Source organism: Trachemys scripta, chromosome 9, assembly GCF_013100865.1.
Source record: "Trachemys scripta elegans isolate TJP31775 chromosome 9, CAS_Tse_1.0, whole genome shotgun sequence".
Classification (NCBI taxonomy): Eukaryota; Metazoa; Chordata; order Testudines; family Emydidae; genus Trachemys; species Trachemys scripta.
In genome coordinates, this window is record NC_048306.1 from 29,466,750 (window position 1) to 29,484,830 (window position 18,081).

The window sequence follows — 18,081 nt, forward strand, 5'->3', positions numbered from 1 at the left end:
CACGGAAAGATTGAAGTTGAGGCTTTTCTAGCTGTAAATCCCATTGACCTCATAATGGAGAATCCTTTTCCAGGATTAGACCCTTAGGCCTCAAACCTGCAAGCAGTTCTGCCCTCACAAAGTAGCTTGCATGAGTGTCCCCATGTAGACAAGCTGTTAGACCTGGTCTACCGGGGGAGGGGAAGGGGGAGGGAAATCGATCTAAGTTACGCAATCTCAGCTATGTGAATAACGTAGCTGAAGCTGACGTACTTAGATCTACTCACCGCGGTGTCTTCAGTGCGGTGAGTCGACTGCTGATGCTCCCGTCCACTCCGCCTGCGCCTCTCGCCCCAGTGAAGTACTGGAGTTGATGGGAGAGCGCTCAGATTCGACGGGTAGTATAGACAAGCCCTGAGTCTTTGCTAATATTATTTTAGGGCCCTATTCATCACTCCAAAGGAAATGGGTGCTTTGATATGGTACTGAATAGGGTCCTTAAAGAGGCACTGACAAGATAAAAGTAATATTTTAGAAACAATCTTGTCTTGTATTAACAACTGCCTTAATTATTAAATCAAAAATTGTACTTTTTGCATTTCAGGTTCATTATTTGTATATTGCAATCAGAGTGATGAAACTATAACTATTACTATTGTCAGTTTCACTTTCTCAGTGTTATGCAGCAGAAATACTATTGGGTTGGTGTTTCCCATGCTGCAAGGAAATATTTAAATCGTCTCTCAGTGCAATAAACTGCTTGTTTTTATTAAAAACATTTCTATTGGGTTAATCTATACACTTTTAGCCTAAACCACTTGACAACATCCTTATAACACAAGCATTCCATACTGTATATTCTAGTATTCTGAAGAATACCCAGTATTCAGCCAATGAAGTACTTAGTAATTACTTAAATAGCTCCAATGCTTTCAAATAACTTATTTAAGCAAAAGACACACAAAAGCACAGTTTGTGAAGAGAGTTCACTTCTAAGAGGGATACTATTATTTACAAAGGTCTTCATATACTTAGGATGTATGTTTCAACATAAAGGTTATTTCCAAATTAAAAGTCTCTTACTGTCAAAACCTGAGAAATAACATGGGCAAGGACACAAAAAAGCATTCTATAGCTTTATTAACCACAATGCTCACTGATCTGTGAATAACCTGGAAAAAAAAGGGGAGGGGGATTATTGAGTTACTTTACCAATCTATCCATCCATCACAAGAGAACAGGCCTCAAAATGATGGATTATCTCACCTCCCTAATGTTTATCCCAAGGAAGACTCTCTCCTCAAGGGAAAAACAAACAGATCATACAAACAATCATGTTAACTACACTTACCCTTGTTGCATCCCTATGCCAATATGAACTGTAGCTAAAGAAAAATATCTGTCTTTTTTTAAAATTGCTATGTCAAGAGCCCCATTATTTAAATTAAATGCAAGTAAAAAGTTCAGAAAAGAGGAGTAAGGTAAGTATTGTTCACATTTAGCACTTAAAGAAAACGTGCCTAAGTATTGACTTGATTCATATTTACAGTACTTCCAAGATGAATTTTCAGGTCAAAGAAATGAAGTTCTCTTAAAAATTGATAAATATGCAAATTACACATTTTAAAATTTAGGACTCCACTCAGATCTTAGATATGGATAACATATCATATCTGATAAAATCAGCTGTTCTGTTTTCACAGATATACTCTATAGCCGATTTCATAAAGCTCAATGCTATTTGACCACATATCTGACACCATGTTAAGTTAACATGTCTTAATTTCCCATATTTTATTAACATGCCAACTTTTATGCTCGCAAAATTTACAGAAGAACTATGTAAGTTGCTCAAATCTGGAATCAAGGCAGTTATTCTATTCCTTCACAGCTACAAATAAAAAAAAAAATACTTAATACCAAATTTATTGCAAGTCTTGGGACAAACCTGAAAGTTCTGGGACAAATCCATCATGAGCATCGTTCTAATCTACAGATGTTGGGAAAATACAGGCTTCCCAGAAGACATGACACAAACACTATTGGACTCATCCTGGAAGGCTTGAACAAATCACATGGTTATTTCAAATGCAAGAGCACAACATCTCACAATCTCTGAACCTTTGGTTTCTTACAAGAATTTTCTAGATCCATCCTACAAAAACAACTATACCCTAAACTAGATTCTCAGGCTGCATATAGATTTTGGCAATGCATCTTAATCAGAACTTCCCCCTCATCACAAGAGAAACAGCAACCATCATTATTTTCATGATGGGACTCTAATTTCAGTTAGGATTCCTAGGGACCACCTGTATTTTCTCCTGGCTCTCTTAATAACAAACTGAGATCAGAGCCAGAATGAAGAACAGATGGCTGAAGATGAACCCAGATAAGATTAAGGTGATGTTGGCAGAAATAAGATAGCACGTCAAAGAATTCTCCTCCTCTAAGTTAATTTCACCCAGTGTACTCTATCGGCAGATTTACCTTAATCCACAGCCTTAGAGAGCTCTACACTTCACTCTGAAATGCAAATAGCCTTAATAGCAAAAAAATACCCACTACTGTCAGCGGCTGGGTCAGAAAATTGCACCCAAATCCCACTGGTCTCAGGATCTGGCCATAATGATCCATTTATTCTTAACATCTAGGCCAGAGATCGGCAACCTTTGTCACACGGCCCATCAGGGAAATCCGCTGATGGGCCGGGATGGTTTGTTTACCTGCAACGTCTGCAGATTCGGCTGATCGCAACTCCCATTGGCCACAGTTCGCCGTTCCAGGCCAATGGGGGCTGCAGGAAGCGACGGGCAGCACATCCCTTGGCCCCCGCCACTTCCCGCAGCCTCTATTGTCCTGGAACAGCGAACCACAGCCAGTGGGAGCTGCGATCGGCCAAACCTGCGGATGCTGCAGGTAAACAAACCATCCCGACCCGCCAGTGGATTTCCCTGATGGTCCGCGTGTCAAAGGTTGCCAATCCCTGATCTAGGCTTAACTATCAGTTCTCTATATCTACAAAATGAACTTTTAGGTCTTGAAACAGTATTAGTTACTTCAAAATGCAAGAGCCCACCTGCTTATCAACACAGGTCATGGGGAACAAATCACTCTAAATTACTGCTTTTTGTACATGTTCCCCATTGAAAATAGGAGTCTTCCTCAATTTTCAAAGTCCTGCACGGAATTCCTCCAGGCTCCCTGAAAAAGTCTCTCTCTCCACAACCTCTCATGACAGCTTTGTTCCAAATATGTCAACCAACAGGGAGCCACAGAACCTTAACAGGAGATAGAGATTGTAGAACTCACCGCCAGAAGTAGTAAAAAATGATCACTAGACTCCACTGCATTCAGATGGAATGCAAAACACCTCTTGCCTAAGCTATCTAACAATGGTATCTTTTTGCATTCCAACACTCTCATTCTTCTATTTTCAATAATAATTTAAAAGCTCAAGCTGGCTTTTGCAGTCAAAAAAGAGTTACCATTTTTACTCTTGGAAGGTGCTCAGATACTTTGGTAATGGGTGCTAATATGTGATCATAAGTAGGTATAGAAGTACACAGTATTTTAATAAAGTTAGTATGAAACAATACAATGCTATTCCTACATTGAGTATTTCTCTAGGTAATTTTCCTCATTAATTTGTAAGTATTATAAACCCACTCACTTCCATCCTGCAAGTATAGAATAGAAGCTTTCCATGGAAAAAACACATTTCAGAGTTACTTGCTTTATATCAGTTATAGCCAGGGGTGCTGGAACAATTTGTATAGTGGGGGTGCTAAGAGCCATTGCACCAAATTGTAAACCTTGTATATGGGGGTTGGCAACCTTTCAGAAGTGGTGTGCCGAGTCTTCATTTATACTCTCTAATTTAAGGCTTTGTGTGCCGGTAATACACTTTAACGTTTTTTAGAAGGTCTCTCTATAAGTCTATAATATATAACCAAACTACAGTTATATGTAAAGTAAATGAGGTTTTCAAAATGTTTCAGAAGCTTTATTTAAAATTAAATTAAAATGCAGATCTTATCAGTTTAGTGTGTTCCTTGCCCTTGCTTTTCCTTGCTGAGTTTTCCAATGTCTGGCACATATTTGGATAGTTTAAGCTGCACACGGGCTTCTGAGTTAACCGGCTCCTAAAGGGACAGAGGACAGATTTCATGTGTGAAAATACCTGTTCACACAGGTATGTGGATCCAAATGCTGAAAGCATTGCAAACGCAATTTTCTTCATCAGTTAAATTTCGCTGGCAGGGACGTTCAGCAGGTCAGAATAGAGGCTCCATGATCTCTCTCGGTAGCTTCAAGTGGGCTCCGCAGATCCACAAACTTTGATGTCCACAATTCTGAGCTTTTTAACTGAATGAGTTGCATTTCGAAATCTTCAACACCCATCCACTGAAATACAGACAAATCCAAGTCGCTTTCATTGAACTTTTCAGGTTTAATTAGAAAAAAAAGCATTGGGCCAAATCGCTGGAAATCTTGAAATCTGTCAGAAAATTCTGATTCTAGTTCTTGCATGTACTTTCCAATCTCATAGACACTGATAGTGCAATGTGTCGATAGTTCTTTTATGAGTTGGAAGTAGCGGAAAGTAGAAGTTTGAATATCCCTGGAAAAAACTGCTAGTTTCACAACAAATGCTTTCCAGGCTTCATAAAGATCCAGAACTGTTTGCCCTGCACTTTGGAGGGGTTGAGTTCGTTTAGGTGAGCAGTGATATCAGTTAGAAACATGAGATTACACAGCCATTTGTCATCATCCTGTTCAGGGTAGTTTTGTTCTTTTTCTGACAAAAAGGTCTTGATTGCATCAAAACAGTTTACAAAGCGCACCAAAACCTTGCCGCGACTTAGCCACTGAATGTTGCTGTGAAGTGGGATGTTGTTATAAGCACTGTCCAACTCTTCTAGCAGTGCTTGAAACTGTCCGAGTCAAAACAGATTGAGCAACAAGGAAATTCACAATTCGCACCACTGTATTCATCACATTATTAAGCTCTGAATTAGAAATTTTAGCACACAGGTTTCCTTGATGGATGATACAGTGAAATTTGACTGTCGGACAGCCAATTTGATCTTCAAGTAACTTTACAAATCCCTTCTGTTTTCTGACCATGGCAGGAGCACCATCTGTTGTCACACAAAATATTTTTCTGATGACAACTCCTCATTCTTCAAAACGGTTTACAAAACTTTCCAGTATACTTTCCCCCTTTGTTGTGCCATGCTGGGGTTTTAGGCAACCAAGTTCCTCTTGGATTTCATCAGAAGCACAATATCTTAAAACAACTGCCAAACGTGGAACGGCGTTTATATCCATGTTCTCATCAACTGCACCACTAAACACTGCTGTGTCTTTCAATGCAGTCGTCTTCTTTTCCTTAATGTTTTCTGCCATTTCACATATGCATCTCTCAACTGTTCTGGCAGAGATGGGCAGTTTTTATTCCAGATATGATTGTATCTTTATTTGGCAAATCATTGAACAAAATCTCCGAACTGCTGAGGAAAAAGTTCTTTTATATATTCCCCATATGTAAACAGCTGTCCGTTTTTTGCAATGCACTGTGCAATCTTGTAACTTCCTTCTGTAGCTTGATTTTTACTTACACTTAAGCTTTTAAAAACACTGCTTTGCTTCTCATTGGCTGCTACTGCCTTTTTGATTGATTCAGTCTTGTCTGCTTCGTCAAGAAAGGTTTTCTCGTGCTTCGTTTCAAAACGTCAAACACTTGATGTGCGACAAACCACACTTTCATAACAGAAAGCACAAATAGCACGGTCCTTCTTTTCAATAAATCCAAATGAGTCTGTCCAAGCAGGCTGAAATGATCAGACATCTAGCTTCGCTGTCTTAGGAGCTGCCATTTTGTCAAATGTTCCCTTCAACTCTCAGTGGGAAAAAAATGGTGATAGAAGGCAGGCACAAGGACTGATATAAGCAATTTTAAGATAGGGGTGCTGAGCTGCACCCCTTTGCCTCGTGTGCAACCCTCACTGTCCCAGGCTGGGGACAGTTGGCCGCAAGGGGGAGGCTGCAGAGCACTGATCCAAGGCCAGGAGCAGAGCCCAGGGTGGCCTGCTGGGAGTTCAGGCCGGAAAGCAGGCTGAGCAAGGCTGGAGATCCAGACCCTGGCTGGCAGGAGGTCAGCGGCTGGAACCCCAGATCGGCAGCTGAGATGAGTGGAGCTGGCGGCTGGTAGAGCTGAGCAGGGCTGTAGGCCTGGACTCTGTCTGGCAGAGGGCCTGTGCTGGAACTCCAACCAGAAGCAAGATGAGTGGGGCTGTGGTGGCAGGGATACTGGCTGGCAAGGGGCCAGCAGCCGGAACCCCAGAGCAGCGACTGAGCGGCTCAGCCCGCCGCTGCTCTGGGGTTTCAGCCCCAAGCTCCTGCCAGATGGGGTCTCAGCCCCCTGCCAGCCTGGGGTTCCTTCACCCAGGCCGGCTGCGGGCACTGAGTGAGACCGGCAGCGGGACCCTGGCTGGCAAGGGGCCAGCAGCGGGAACCCCAGAACGGCGGTGGGCTGAGTGGCTCAGCTGTGCCGCGTTCCACCAAAAATTGGCTCGCGTTCCACCTTTGGCACGTGTGCTGTAGGTTGCCAACCCGTTGTATATGATGGAAACCACTTCAAGGAGGGGTTATAGACAATTATTTCTGAAAAATTTGGGGTGGGAGGGAGGCAGAAAAGCTAGAGTAGAAGTCTGGAGCAAATTGTTGCTCTGAGCCAAATCTCATGTCTTTCAAAAAAGTCTGAAATAGAAAACAGTAAATTATTGGGAACTTTTAAGGGCAAAAGTAAGTACAAATGACTCTTCTTATAATATAGTTAGATGTTCTTTCCAATCCTTATCTTCTCAAAATAAATATCCACCTCTATCAAATTAATTTAAGCCTCCTTCCTGCTATTGCTGCCACTGCAGTTTAATATTTCAACTACTGTATGTAAAGAAATTCTGCCTGATTCAATTACAAACTAGCCCCTCACCTCTAAATCATGTTCTCTGGTTCAAAAATGAGTTACTACACCAAATGGCTAATTAACATACTTTCTGGATTTTAAGATGACCATGAAATTTTCCCATAACCAAGTTACCGTATTGGCCAAGTCAAGCTAGTAATTCTTGCAAGTTAAACCTCCCAATCCAGGAAACATTTTGGCTGTCCTTTAATGGTTTCTCTACAATGCAGAGACCAAAATTATACTAAATATTCTAAACGCTCAATCACTAGTGCCTTATACAGTGTAGTGGCAAGAATAATTTGTGTTGATTGTGATCTTGGCACTCTCCCTGTTTCCCAGAAGATGCTTAAGTGCTGCATTACTTTGCGTATTGTATTACCAAGGTACAACTAGGCAAAAGCAAGCTGGTGCTGTCTCGCTAATAGAGAAGTTTTCCATATCAGTTCCCTATCCTTATTGCATATACCTCACATTCAACTGGTTGGGAATATAAACAGCACTCCATTCTAGAGGTGTGAGAGGCTTTTCTTCAAGGTATGGGGTATCATTTTTTTTGTTCAAGCATAATTCCAGATACTGTCTCATAAGAAAGGAAGAATGATTTTGGTCTCATATCAACATGTTAAAAACAAAGGAAGCTATAATAAAGACTGGAAAAAGTTCCTTTGCTTGTCAGCATGGAACAATGTGAAGATTCCAATGACCTTTCTTATAGCACAAATCCAATTTATGGGGATAGAAATCTCACATCTCTACCTTGGCATACTGGGAGGGTCATAACAGTGATATAAAATAGTTTAGTTTTCTCTACTAAAACATAACTGTTTAAACCAATAAAGAATTAATGCTGCTTTTATTCACTCAAATGTCTTCAGTACTTATAAAGTGTTGTACTGTTTATGCAGAATCCATTTAGAATGCAAGGATGTGACTTACAAATGTCTTTGAATCATTCACATAAATATGCATGTATGCCATTTATAACAGTAGCCTTGATGAGAACACAGTGTAGCTGGCTGCAAGAAACGCTTAAGAGGCTTACATTAAAACAGAATATAGAACAGTGGTTAGAAATCACAAAACAGATGACACCTTATTCTGATAATCTGGTGATAAAAACTGTAGGATATGATGTATAGGTAGTAGTTACCACTTTACTATACAGACTGAACAATATACTTCAGATATTGTTCAGTTTTAGCAGACAATACCTGTAGTAGGTCATCTGTAACAGTCAAAATTAAATGAAGTTATGACTGATTTCTAACTTGTTTCAATATTCACTTAAACAAGAAATGTTAAGATTTCAGATTTTAGTTTTTATTCCAGTGGTACTTTAAATCTTTTTTAAAACTGGTAAGCCTGCAATTTGACAAAGAAATTAGTCTCAAACCCCATAGATATAATCTCCTTACTTTAACTATAAATGTTGACCATTACTTGAAATAAAAGTACACAAAATAGTGGAATACAGTGAGCACTGTTTTACAGTTTGGCCAGTTTGAAGAATTCTTATAGTCCCAGAGATATTAACTAACAATAGGTACAAGGGCCAAAAAAGTATGAAAAGTATGTTTAAGACTATGCGGTCCCTTTAAACCTATCACAGGTGTAGAACAGAATACTGCCTGTCTGGCCATTGAGCCAGCAACTCCTTGGTTCTTCTGTAAAGGTGTGCCAGTGAAATTGTAGTGAGAAAATCCCATCTTTGATGGGAAATGAAGAAAACATTTATCTCAGTTTATTTGGAAATAAAATACAGTAACTTCTCACTGAAAGTCGTCCCGGTTAATGCTGTTACGTTGCTGATCAATTAGGGAACATGCTCGTTTAAAGTTGTGCAATGCTCCCTTGTAACATTGTTTGACAGCTGCCTGCTTTGTCCAATGCTTGCAGGAAGAGCAGCCCGTTGTAGCTAGCTGGTGGGGTCTTGGAACCAGGGTGGACCGGCAGCCCCCCCATTAGCTCCCCGCTCTCCTAAGCTCCCTGTGCAGCAGCTGCCCAGCAGGCTAGCAATTGCAGTTGTCCCTCCCCCCACTGCCATGTGCTGCTCCTGCCCACTGCCTTGGAGCTGCTCCCCGAGACTCCTGCTTGCTGTGCAGGAGGGGGAGGGGAAGGGGGGCTAATGTAAGGGTATCCCCCTCCCCCCCTGCTCCTGCACCTCACTTACCCCATCTTCCATAGAGCAGGGGGGACACACGACAGGGCTCAGGACAGAGGGAGCTTGCTGGCAGCAGCTGCGGTCTCAGCAAGCTGATCTAATTAACAAGGCAGTGTACTTAAAGGGGAAATGCACATCTCTCTCTCTCTCTCACACACACACACACACACACACACACACACACACACACACACAGTGTGTGTCTGTCTGCGATGTGCTCTCCCCTATCTCCATTCATGCTGCTTTGTAGACAGAGAGTTAACCCTTGAGGGCTCAGCCAATTGCTAGTTCATCATTTAGCAGTAAGGCATTCCCTGAAAAATATCCCACCCTCTGACTCCTCCACCTCAACCAGTATTAAATTGTTTAAAACTTATAGTTAGTGTGTGTGTCTTTTGTCTAGTGAAAAAAAATTCCCTGGAACCTAACTCCCTCATTTACAGTAATTCTTACTGGGAAATTGGATTCACTCGTTTCGCTTAAAGTTGCATTTAACATAACTACAACGTTAAGTGAGAAGTTACTGTATCACCTATTTGAAGGTGGTTAGTGGTTTAGAATATTAGAAGACATTCACAGTAAAACAGATTATTAAGCAGAGTATTAGAGTGGCTAAATGGTGAGAAGTCATCATTACTGCAGTCTGATTCCCATGCGCAGACCTCTCAGCCAAGTGAAGTTCTGTTGAAGTAAAGCGAGCATTACAATCCACCCAGACTGATGCAGCTATAGGATTGGGGGCCATAATGTCTAAAACACAAATATTTGCTTAGTTAAGAAGTTGGTGAACTCTGTATTTTATCATCGAAGATCATCAGAATTTAAGAATAAGCCATTTTGCAAAGAACAGCCTAAAAGCCTATTGCACACATTAAGTTACTGAATTCTCATTTGCAATACAGAATTGGATACTTGCCCAAGACATCTGATAAAAGAAACAAATGGGAAAAACAACTGGCAAACCCCATAAACAAAATTTTACTAACAAAAATCATTGAATTGAATCAAATCAGAATTTAGAAATTAGGCAGAGGGCTGTTACGCCTACAAGTATACAGACATGCTCCTGAGGAACTCAACCCAGAAATGGCACAACAGAACGTATTTTTCATATTCAGTGTTTATACAAGACAAATACGTAACTACTATCTGGTCACTTTCTCAAAAGATGTTGCAAACTCGTTTGTCTGAACTAAATGAAAAGGTCTCAGATTTAACTGAAATTGAATTTATCTGCTTGGGTTGCAGAAATCCTGGCACCGGTAAAGTAGTACACCGTTTGCCTGTAATGGTTGTTGCCTTTTTTTCATGCAATCAACCACCTGTCAAGGCAAATCCACAGGGTTTTCACGTAGTCACAGACATTAGGGATAAATCAGGACATTCTATACTGATACTAGCTATCAGTGCCAATACCACCATGTTCTCTCTGAGAGAAGAGGTCCCTTTAATTCACAGCAATGGCAATGTCTATTCAGAGAGAATACACCTCCTTATCCCCCCATCACTGTGGTACTGAGAAATCATGTCCACCCTCTAGACAGACAAAATTTGAACCCCATACTGATAGGATCATCCTTCCAGTTGTGAGTGGCCTAAAAGCTGGAATCCTCTTACAAGAGAAGAGAAATTAAGAGTCCATTGTTGAGATTAGAAAGGAGGAAAGCAATCACTGAACACTCTCAAAGGAAACAATGGCAAAGTACGTGTAAAAATTACCACACCCACTGCAGCCTAAATAACAACCCACATCAGACCTTGTAACGACATTTACACTCTCAGATACCATCACACATCCAAAGCATCCTGTTGGTGCTATACTAGTAATTACAATATACATAATTTTTACTTCAAATGCACAAGTTACGACGTTAGCACCTGCACAGGGTGGGTGAGAAAGTGGCTTGCTTGCCATGTAAGAAGAGATTCCTATACGGTGTCATGCTTCCAAAGGCATCTATCGGGGTGTGGGGGGGTAATCTGGTGCTCAGTGGTGCCCTTTTAAAAATATAAGAACAGCCATACTGGGTAAGACCAAAGGTCCATCTGGCCCAGTATCCTGTTCTCCAACAGTGGCCAATGCCACGTGCCCCAGAGAAAATGAACAGAACAAGTAATCACCAAGTTATCCATCCCTTGACACCCATTCCCAGCTTCTGGCCAACAGAGGCTAGGGACACCATCCCTGCCCATTCTGGCTAATAGCCATTGATGGACCTATCCTCCAGGAGCTTATCTAGTTCTTTTTTGAACCCTGTTATAGTCTTGGCCTTCACATCCTCTGGCAAGGAGTTCTGCAGGTTGACTGTGAGTTGTGTGAAAAAATACTTCCTTTTGTTTTAAACCTGCTGCCTATTAATTTCCCTTGGTGAGCCCTACTTCTTGTGATATGAGAAGGAGTAAATAACACTTCCTTATTTACTTTCTCCACAACAGTCATGATTTTATAGATCTATATCTACCTTTAGTTGTCTCTCTTCCAAACTGAAAAGTCCCAGTTTTATTAATCACTCCTCATACGGAAGCCATTCCATACCCCATCTCATTTCTGTTGCCCTTTTCTGAACCTTTTCCAATTCCAATATATCTTTGAGATGGGGTGACCACATCTACACGCAGTATTCAAGATATGGGCGTACCATGGATTTATATAGAAGCAATATGATATTTTCTGTCTTATCTATTCCTTTCTTAATGACTCCCAACATTCTGTTCCCTTTTTTGACTGCTGCTGCACATGAAGTGGATGTTTTCCAAGAACTATCCACAATGATCTTGAGTGGTAACAGCCAATTTAGACCCCATAATTTTATACATATCATTGGGATTATGTTTTCCAATGTGCATTACTTTGCATTTATCAACATTGAATTTAATCTGTTTCACCATTTTGTTGACCAGTCACCCAGTTTTGAGAGATCCTTTTGTAGCTCATTGCAGTCTGCCTGGGACTTCAGAATTTTTGCATCATTTGAAATTTTGCCACCTCACTGTTTACCCCCTTTTCCAGATCATTTATGAATAAACTGAATAGGACTAGGTCCAGTACAGACCCCTGAGGGACACCACTATTTACCTCTCTCCATTCTGAAAACTGGTCATTTATTCCTACCCTTTGTTTCCTATCTTTTAACCAGTTACCAATCCATAAGAGAACCTTCCTTCTTATCCCATGACAGTTTGCTTAAGAGCCTTTGCACTAGTCGGACTCCCTTGCCCCTCTAGAAACACGTACCCTAGTAACATGATTAACCATCCTATTAGCCAGACTTTGAAGCTAAGGAAATGAGTGTCACTGTCATGGCCCCAGCAATGTTACTACAACAAGAGGACTGCTGTGTATTGTCAGAGAAGTATTATCAACAAGTTTTTATTTTAGAATCAATGCCTCTCTATCTTAATTATTTTCAGGGACTGTGTGTAGTACAGAAGTACAAGACTTTTTGAAGTAAGAATCCAGAACTGTAGTAGTTGTACATTCTGTGACCAATGCAGTATCAGGACTCAGAAAACTGGCTCAACATGGAATGTTTAATGCAATTGCTATTTATGTTGCACTGTGAATTTGGGTTTCCAAATACTGTAGAGATTTTGTGAAGAGAAAGGAAGGACATGTCTTTATTCCTTCTCCAGTATGAATGAGCATAGGATTTAATATAAAGCAATATAATGATGTAGTGTCATTGCTTTTAGAATGAGCAGGACTCTTCTATGAGAGCAAACAATTATGTCACATCAGCTTGTGATTGCCAGTTTGGATTTGTTCTGTCTGAGGGGCAAGTCCTTGAGTCTGCTTTTGAAATTGAAAACAAATCAATAAAATCTTCACAGCAGCCATGGAGATTTGCCCCACAGATGGAGGAAAATTCTTCACAGTTAGCCTATAGGGCTAGCCTGGTTGCTTGCCTATCTTTTCTTATGGGTTTGATTATTTGTTGTGTTTATAGGTTTATATTAGACTATTTTGGCTGTAATGCAAGGGACCTACAGGCCACATCCTCTAGCTAAGCCTAAAAGTGTTTGGGACCTTTCACCTAGATAAATAGGGATGAGCTAAAGCATAAGGTCCATATATGGTTGCGAACTTTAACATAGATAGATAAAGGATGCATTCAAGCAAGGTGGTATATGCAGGCTACCTAGTTCATACTCTCTTTAAACTTAACAGGTACAACACAATTTGGAACTTAGAAAGAACCGGTTAGGACAGAAATAACAGATGTGAGAATGAGCTAATGTCATTAATATGTATCAAGTATCAAAGAGGTAGCCGTGTTAGTCTGGATCTGTAAAAAGCAACAGAGAGTCCTGTGGCACCTTTAAGACTAACAGATGTATTGGAGCATAAACTTTCGTGGGTGAATACCCACTTCGTCAGACATATTCACTCACGAAAGCTTATGCTCCAATACATCTGTTAGTCTTAAAAGTGCCACAGGACCCTCTGTTGATTAATATGTATATATAATGTCATCAGTACTACAAACATACCAGCCTATGGAGTAAGTGTACCCTAACATTTTGTGGGTGGGGAAACTAAGTTTGAGCATTTGAGCCCTCCTTCTCTACTCAAGGTCTATAAGAGAGGTGACCCACCACACCAAGGAAGCTTCTAAGCTTCAAGACTTCTTCGTTCTTAGTTCCCCTTTTGTTTATTAGTGTATTAGTCTGTTAGTTCTTAATTATAAATTTTAAGTCAGTTCAGTTAGCTTTGATAGCTTCTAGCTCTTTAACTTCTCCTAAGCTTTGCACGTCCCACTCAAGAATTGAGGAACCTGAACTCTCTTGGCATGCCAGAGGTGAGGCTGGTCCTTTGTCTCTTACCACCAGGTTATCAAGGAAGAGTGCCAGTTAATTAATCAAAAGCTTTATAGTACATAATATCACATGTACCTTTAGAACAATATTATTGCCTTTTAATTCTGATTATTTTACCATTTGATTACTATTCCATTTATCTCAATAAAAAAAATCTTTAAGCTTACATTTGTCTCAGTGTGAACATCCTTGTCATACATCCAGAGGGTCCTTGCAAACTCTGTGTAGCCTGATTCTGGGACAAGAATCTTATCTTCTGATCAAATATGGGTTATAGGCTCACCAATTAATCTAACATAATAATATTAACCTCCAAAATCAGGCAACAATAGTGATTATGAAAGAATTCTTACAGCTGTTTTTGAAGAAGCTGATATTGGCCCAAGAACCAAACTGAAAGTGCATATTAGCCTTCTTGCATAGTCGCCAGACTTATTTTTATTCTAATTACGCATCTAGGAAATTACCAATGCAGAAATAATTATTAACTTTCATGTGTCTTTGTGGAATCTTCATTCATTTCAATAATCATGACCATCAGCTGATAACTGTGTTCTTCATATTATATTGTCATTGCATGACCCCAAATATTCAATATGAAAAGGCTACCTAGTAAGCAATTATCAGACAGACACAAAGGGCAGAGTACTGTGATGTTGCATTCTATATGATTTTACGAAAATATGCTAATGTAACTGGAATATGCTTCATGCAAAAGGTCTCTTGTAAAGTATCATTACAAAGTTTATAATCTACTGAGTGTGATCATCCTATTTGTATAAATGTACCACTCTTATCTAAAACTAGAAATATGAAATATAACTCTGAGGGCCTAATGTAATGCAAAGTGTGGGCCATTAATGGTGGTTTGGAATCTTGACTCCCATTAACCAGGACAATTGACTGCAAATGGCTCTGTTCTACCTGAGAGTCTTCCTGTAAACCTGTGTGCTGGTAATGAAGTCTTACAGTGACATGTGATCATGTCACCTGAACTGTAATCCATCTTTAACCTGGTGCTTTTCCACTGAGAAGGGGGCGTGGGGGTGGGAACCCCGAGGGACAAAGGATTCCTGCCTTATGCAAAAGATATATAAGTAGGTGGAACAGGAAAAAGGGGAGAGCCATCATGAAGAATCCCCTACCAACCACCTGAGCTGGAACAAGAGCTGTACTGGGGAAAGAATTGTGCCCAGGCCTGGAAGGTGTCCAGTCTGAGGAAAAAAACTTACTGAAGCATCTCTAAGGGTGAGGTTATCAGTATTCAGTTTGATTAGACATAGATTTGCATGTTTTACTTTATTTTGCTTGGTGACTTACTGTGTTCTGTCTGTTACTACCTGGAACCACTTAAATCCTACTTTCTGTATTTAATAAAATCACTTTTTACTTATTAATTAACCCAGAGTATGGGGGCAAACAGTTGTGCATACCCCTCTATCAGTGTTATAGAGGGCGAACAATTCATAAGTTTACCCTGTATAACCTTTATACAGGGTAAAACGGATTTATTTGGGTTTAGACCCCATTGGGAGTTGAGCATCTGAGTGTTAAAGACAAGAACACTTCTGTAAGCTGCTTTCAGTTAAGTCTGCATCTTTGGGGCAAGTAATTCAGACCCTGGGGCTTTGTTGGAGCAGACGGGCGTGTCTGGCTCAGGAGGACAGGGTGCTGGGATCCCAAGCTGGCAGGGAAAGCAGGAGCTGAAATAGTCTTGGCACATCAGGTGGCAGCTCCCAAGGGGGGGGGGGGGGGGGGGTTCTGTGATTCAACCCATCACAGTACTTTCTGTCAACTGTCTCACCTCAAGTTAAGTGTGTGGAGGACTGAAGTGCAAATTCCTTTAACCTACCTGTGACGCTGCACTCCATATGTTTTATGGAAATATGCTTATGAGTGTGAATATGATGTAACTGGAATATGCTTTATGCAAAAGGTCTCTTGTAAGGTATTATAACAAAGGCTATAACCTACTGAATATATTCCTCCTATTTGTATGCATGCATAATTCTTGTATCTAAAGCTTGAAATATGAAGTGTAACTTTGGTCCTATTGTAATTATGCAAAGTGTGGGCCATTAATGGTGGTTTAGAATATTGATGGCCCCAATTAACTAGGACAATTGGCTGTAAATTGTTTATTTACCTGCAAACCTTCCTGTGTATGTGTGGGCCAACCCAGGAAGAATGGAGACTAGGTGTCTTACAGTGACATGTGACCACGTCACACAATACTGGAATCCATCTTAATCCTTCTACTTTTCCATTGATTGGGGGAGGAAGAGACGACAAGCACAGACAGAAAATTCCTGCCTTGTGCCAAAGCTATAAAAGGGGGGGAAGCAGGACAAAAGAGGCGGCCAGTCACGAGAAAAGCCCTGCTTACCACCTAAGAGGTCTGGTGGAACTAACAAGGACTGTACCAGGGGAAAGGATTAGGCCCAGACTAGGAAGGAGCTTATTGGAACATCTTTGAGGGTGAGATATTATCTGTAATCAGTTTCTTAATGTATTAGGCTTAGACTTGCATGTTTTGTTTTATTTTGCTTTGTGACTTACTTTGTCCTGGCTGTTATTACTTGAAATCACTTAAATCCTACTTTTTATACTTAATAAAAATCACTTTTGTTTATTAATAAGCCCAGAGGAAGTGATTAATACCTGGGGGAGTAAACAGCTGTGCATATCTCTCAGTGTTATAGAGAGCGGACAATTTATGAATTTACCCTGGATAAGCTTTATACAGAGTAAAACAGATTTATTTGGGGTTTGGATCCCATTGGGAACTGGGTACTGGAGACAGGTAACCTGCTGAGCTATATGCAGTTAAGTCTGCAGCTTTGGGGGTGTGGACTAGACCCTGGGTCTGTGTTGCAGCAGACTAGTGTGTGGCTCAACAAGACAGGGTTCTGGAGTCCCAGGCTGGCAGGGAAAACGGGCTCAGAGGTAATTTCAGCACATCAGGTGACAATCCCAAGGCGGTCTCTGTGACCGAACCCGTCACACTACCAACAAGTGTAATGGATTCCTTTTACAAATGCAGTGCTTGAAGTGACTTAATACTATTTTGAAAATGTATGTACAAATAAAAAAGGTAATGTAGCACATTTACTGGGTATTATTGCCATTGCTGGCCCATCATTGATAGCCAGTCAAAAAGTTCTACTTACAGTCAGTCCTTGTTAAATGTATGCCATAATATTTAACTTACCAGAATCTTAATTTCTGCTTTTTAAAAACAGATGAACTTTTACCCCCTTCTTCTAAACAGTCACACTGAAATGGCCTGTTCAATGCTACACTGCTCTAAAAGAAGAAATCTCTTCAAAAAAATGTAAGAATGATTTGAGAATTTTCTAGTCTACAAAAATACAAGGCAAACAAAAGTGATGTTATTACAAGTCTACAGAAATGAGTTAGTATTAGATATTAAATTTACTATAAAAAAATATAAAAAGTCCTGCTTACCTGCAGAAGCATTGTGGGATCTCTCCTTGACCATACAAAGGAAACAAAAAGGGTGTATTGCCATAGCGGCCAAGACACTGAAGAAAGTGCTTTGTTGCCTTGAGCCCATCTATGGTGTCACTCTCAGCCTCCGACACCATTGCAATAGAATGCAGAATAAAGTGCTGCAAGTTAGATGTTAATTTCTGGGTTTTCAAGTATTCTGAAAATGTACATTCCTTGTAATCTGTTACAGAAAAAAAAAAATACAATTCAAGTAAAGGATGCAATTTAACACTGCAATTTTTCTCCTAGTACAGTTCCAATTACAAGAAACATTCCTACATTTAAATATTTTTAAAAAGTGAACACAAAAGAAAATATTACAGTTTAGTAATGACAACTTAATTTTTCAATGTGTCTGATTGGAAATGGGTAAGCCAAACGACGGAAGTTAAAAATGGATTGTCAGCCTTGACTTTGAATTAAAAAAGAATCTCATAAAAAATTAACTTTTAAGAATGACAGAAATCCACTGCCTGTGAAGAGACTCCAGTAGTCTGGAAGGTTTTACGAGAACAGAATAGTAGTGACATACCTAAAAATGTTTTCATCTATTCAATGAGTTAGGCCTGATCTAAATATAATTTTTGTACAATTTGGCTATTTCTATTAGGGATACAGTTTTTTACCAAAACAG

At 40.1% G+C, this 18,081-nt stretch overlaps 1 protein-coding gene across 1 annotated transcript in view; it reads right to left on the bottom strand.

The window, feature by feature from the left end:
- Positions 1–18,081, bottom strand: part of CHM (CHM Rab escort protein) — a 153,391-nt gene that overhangs the window by 73,592 nt on the left and 61,718 nt on the right. The window contains exon 8 of the mRNA XM_034781536.1: positions 17,403–17,628. Coding sequence (XP_034637427.1) covers positions 17,403–17,628 — 226 coding nt within the window. The remainder of the gene's footprint in view (positions 1–17,402; positions 17,629–18,081) is intronic.